The sequence below is a fragment of the Palaemon carinicauda genome, chromosome 7 (genome assembly GCF_036898095.1).
Source record: "Palaemon carinicauda isolate YSFRI2023 chromosome 7, ASM3689809v2, whole genome shotgun sequence".
Taxonomy (NCBI): Eukaryota; Metazoa; Arthropoda; class Malacostraca; order Decapoda; family Palaemonidae; genus Palaemon; species Palaemon carinicauda.
In genome coordinates, this window is record NC_090731.1 from 155,456,932 (window position 1) to 155,461,931 (window position 5,000).

The 5,000-nt window shown below is 35.2% G+C and overlaps 1 protein-coding gene across 1 annotated transcript in view; it reads left to right on the forward strand.

Moving 5' to 3' along the window:
- LOC137644086 (chorion peroxidase-like) overlaps nt 1-5,000 on the forward strand; it is a 67,434-nt gene that overhangs the window by 42,157 nt on the left and 20,277 nt on the right. The window contains 1 exon segment of the mRNA XM_068377031.1: nt 2,123-2,343. Within this exon segment, the coding sequence (XP_068233132.1) occupies nt 2,123-2,343 (221 nt within the window).

The window sequence follows — 5,000 nt, forward strand, 5'->3', positions numbered from 1 at the left end:
ATAGGCTACCTTTGGAAATTGATCCTTCCAACCTACAATGTCAGGACCCTGTCTAAGGAAGATCTTGCTGTGTTACTAGAAGAGCTGAGAACAATAAATCGGGATATGATAGCATTGAGTGAAATTAGGAGGATTGGGAAATCTTATATAGTTAAAAGAGGGACATATATTTTGCTTCAGAGGACATAAGAAAAACAAAGTAAATGGGGGTGGGTTTGCTTAATGTTAAAAATCTTGCAGATAAGATAGATAACTAAATAAGAAGTATAAACTGAAGATCATTCAAACGTATGCACCAACAAAATCCCATACAGAGGTGAAAAAAAAACTTTCCAAGAATATCTGATATTTAGAAAAAAAAAATATAGGACCAAATTTACATTTGTCGTAGGCAATATCAATGCTAAAGTAGGTCAAAAGAAGAGAGGAGAATCAGTAGTAGGTAAATTTGGAGTAGGCACAAGAAATTACAAAGGAGACATGCTTGTATAATTTGCTGAAAGAAACAATCTTAAAATCATGAACACCCCTTTTTATGAAAAGGAACATAAAAAATGGATATGGAGAAGCCCAAATGGAGAAACCAAAAACGAAATAGATTTTATTTTCGGTGGCAATGTTAATTTAGTCGAAGATGTAACAGTGTTAAACCATTTAAAGTCAAGCGGCCATAAAATGGTGTGAAGTAAAATTTGTCCAGACCTAACGGAAGAAAATAAACAATCCTGTGTAGAGAGAAAAATCTGATGGGTTTAGTTAACGGCTTAGCCATACAAAACAGGTACTCTCAGCTACATGATTAAATGAAAGCAAGTACAGAAGAAATGAACAGTAATTTAACAAAATTTGTATTGAAATCAGCACAAGAGATAGGTGGAAAAGTTCCTTAATATGATCAAGGGAAACTATCAGAAAACACTAAAAAAACTAAAAGAAAAGATTGGAAATGAGGGTAAAATTCAAGAGAGAGGAAGTAGAATTAGAAGAACTATCCTCAGTAAATAAACAAACTAAAAACCCATGACATTCGTAAACACAATCAGACCACATTGTGGAAACAATATAGAAAGGAAGAAGTATCAAATTGAGTAAAGAAGACTTAGAACAGGGTGCCAACAGATATTTGCTTTAAAGGATGAAAATGGAAATCTTACCAACAAAAGAGATGGAGTGATGAAATTTGCAGAGGATTTTTAAACAATGCTATACAATAGTGATATAAGAAATAACTTTGCCAATTTAAATAAGGAACCCAGTCCCAAACGTAACAGTAGGAGAAGTAAAATAAAGTATTAAAAGCCATGAAAATATGCAAAGTAGCCGGAGAAGGTGGCCTATAATTGATTTAATAGTAGATGGAGGAGATTTCATACTAGTAAGACTCGCTGAACTTTACACAAAATGTCTCCAAGAATGCTCTATACCTACAGCTTGGAAAAACCTTATCATTATACCAATTCACAAAAGGGAGACATATAATACCTGAAAAATTACAGCCCAATAATTTTACTCTCAGTAATATATGAAATATTTACAAAGATCATATTAGGCCAAATAGAAAGACTGGTAGACTTTAATCAACGAAGAGAGAAGGCAGATTTTAGAAGCGGGTATTCAACGACTGACCATATCTATGTAATTAACCAGCTAATGGAAAAATCAACAGTGTATGACAAACCAATATGTATGGCATTTATAGACTTTGAGAAAGCATTTGATTCTGTCAAAATTTCAGCAGTAATGAAAGCCCTTCTAAAGCAAGGAATAGAAGAATCTTAGGTTAGAACACTTGAAGATATCTATACCGGAAGTACAGCAATCTTAAAACTACATAAAGATAGTGTAGATTTGCAGATGACATAGTTCTGTCTAGTGAATCAAGGGAGGAATTGCAAAAGATGTTAGAAAATTTTAATAGAGAAAGCAGAAATGTAGACTTACAATAAATAAGTAAACCCAAGAAATAATTCCCATACCCATAAGTAGTATGAATACCCCTGGTTAAGAACTGTTACTCTAGAATTATCTTTCCAGTCTTGAATTTATATTAGGTTTTGCTTTTTTCAGTGTTACTTAAAAGAACTAAATTTTCTTTCATTTTATTTGTTTTTGTTTTTTCTAGATTCGACTTACCAGCTGTAAGTGTATCGGGTCTTGTGATCCTCGATGAAATAGCAGATTGCTCGACAGTGATAGGAGAGTTTCAGAGGCCTCAGTTTGAGCCCTGTTTTCCGAATAATCCTTACCGGACAATGGACGGAAGTTGCAACAATCTTGCAAGCGATTCCTGGGGAGCCACGTTCACACCTTACAGAAGAGATTTGCACCCTGTTTACGATGATGGTATGAATATAATTTTTAGTACTAATTTTTTCCATTGTTGACATATTAACATAATAGTATATACCAACATGAAGACGAAAAATCACCACAGATGTACTAATTTTGACATATTGTGGCAATATAATTGTTGGGTGTTAACAGAGGGGCGAGGTGGATGTAAGTAACTTTTATTCAACAGATAATGAGCTGATATACAAGTAGTTCCGAACAAGAATGTCACAAAACTTCACACAAACTAAAACCTGCGAAAGCAAGCTTAAACAGGTTTAGTTAATCTTTTATCAGTGTGGGACGAGTGAGAGATAAAAACAATTGCATTGCATTCTATAAGCATATATGAAACACGTGTTTTCGTGATTCAGTTAATCATTCAAAATTCTTTTGATTTTCTTATCACTAGAAATGTAAGTGTAAGAATATTGCATTCGGCTGGCTAATCTGTTAAATCTTGTCCATTTTCTTTCACTATTATTATTATTATTATTATTATTATTATTATTATTTTCTAAGCTACAACCCCAGTTGGAAAAGTAGGATGCTATAAGCCTAGGGGCTCCAACAGGGAAAATAGCCCAGTGAGGAAAGGAAACAAGGAAAAATGAAATATTTTATGAACAGTAACATTAAAATAAATATTTCTTATATAAACTATGAAAACTTTAACAAAACCAGAGGAAGAGAAATTAGATAGAATAGTGTGCCTAAGAGAACCCTAACCCAGGACAGTGGACGACCATGGTACAGAGGCTATGGCACTACCCAAGACTAGAGAACAATGGTTTGATTTTAGAGTGTCCTTCTCCTAGAAGAGCTGCTTACCATAGCTGAAGAGTCTCTTCTACCCTTAGCAACAGGAAAGTAGCCACTGAACAATTACAGTGCAGTAGTTAACACCTTGGGTGAAGAAGAATTGTTTGGTAATCTCAGTGTTGTCAAGTGTATGAGAATAGAGGAGAATCTATAAAGAATAGGCCAGACTATTCGGTGTATGTGTAGGAAAAGGGAAAGAACCATAACCAGAGAGAAGGATCCACTGTAGTACTGTCTGACCAGTCAAAGGACCCCATAATTCTCTAGCGGTAGTATCTCAAAGGGCGGCTGGTGCCCTGGCCAACCTACTACCTATAAATGTATCAGTCGAGAAGCCAGTTAATAAATCAGTCAAAACTTTTTTCATTCAGTAAAGCACCAGTTTTCACTCAAAAAATTGCCTTTACTGTTCCTGTCAGTTGAAGTTATCAGTCACTAGGACAGTCAGTTTATTAGTAAAAAGTTGGATTTGGTTTTTCCTGTTACATTATTATTATTATTATTATTATTATTATTATTATTATTATTATTATTATTATTATTATTATTATTCAAGCTACACCTTCATTGGAAAAACAGGATGCTATAAGCCCAAGGGCTCCAATAGGAGAAAGTAGTCCAGTGAGGAGAGAAAATAAGGAAATGAATAAACTGCAAGAGAAGTAATGAATAAATAATATAAGTATTTTAAGATCAGTAGCAAGGTTAAAATAAATCTGTCATATATAAACTATGATTGGAGACTTATGTTAGCCTGTTCAACATAAAAAAAACATTCGCTGCAACTTTGAACTTCTGAACTTCCACTGATTCAACTGCCACATAGGAAGATCATTCCACAATCTGGTCACAGCTGGAATAAAACTCCTAGAATACTGTGTAGTACTGAGCCTTATGGTAAAGAAAGCATGGCAGTTAGAATTAACTGCATATTACGAACAGGATATACTTCATGATCAGAGTTATGAAAAATCTTATGCAACATGCACAATGAGCTAATTGAACGACGGTGCCAGAGATTAATATCCAGATCAGGAATAAGAAATTTAATGGTTGCAAGTTTTTGTCCAGCGAATTAAGATAAGATTCAGCAACTGCAAACCAGAAAGACGGACAATACTGGCAACAAGGCAGAATGACAGAATTAAAACTCTTCTTCAGAATAGATTGATCGCCTAAAGTCTTAGAAGTGTACCAACCATGTGTCACACGATCGTACATAGTAACGACATTTCATTTTTTTTTATATATTATGCTTGTATCTTCGCTCTCCCCTTACACGGGCCCTTTCCTTGTGATCCGACGCAGTCCGAAAGCATTCCTACTAAACATTCGTGGCAAAGAAGACTGGGTCTCCATTGATCGTCTAAAACCTGCTTATCTCCTGCCAGATGACCCACCTACAGTTCGCCTCCCTAGATCAGGGCGCCCTATTTAACATGTACAGTATGTCATTTTTTTTTTGGGGGGGGGGGGGCCGAAAGCCATGTACCAACCGTGTGTCACACGATCGTACATAATAACGACATTTCATATTTTGTATATATTATGCTTGTATCTTTGCTGTCCCCTCGCACTGATAAGGACCTGAAATAACATGTCTGTTTTTCTCACCGTTAACTGTGATTGTCGGTTGAACATGAAATTGCCTGTTATGTTTATGTAATGCCTTTTTTGCCTGGAGTTTATGTATATATAAACGGATGTTCTGTAATAAAGTTACTCAGTTGCTTTCATCCTGCCTTCTTAGTCACAGCCTCTCTCGGCCCGTCACAGAAGACTTACTTAATGTCTATTTTTTGTGCCATTGAAGAAGAAACGGATCGAATGTGTTTCTCAAAAGTGAA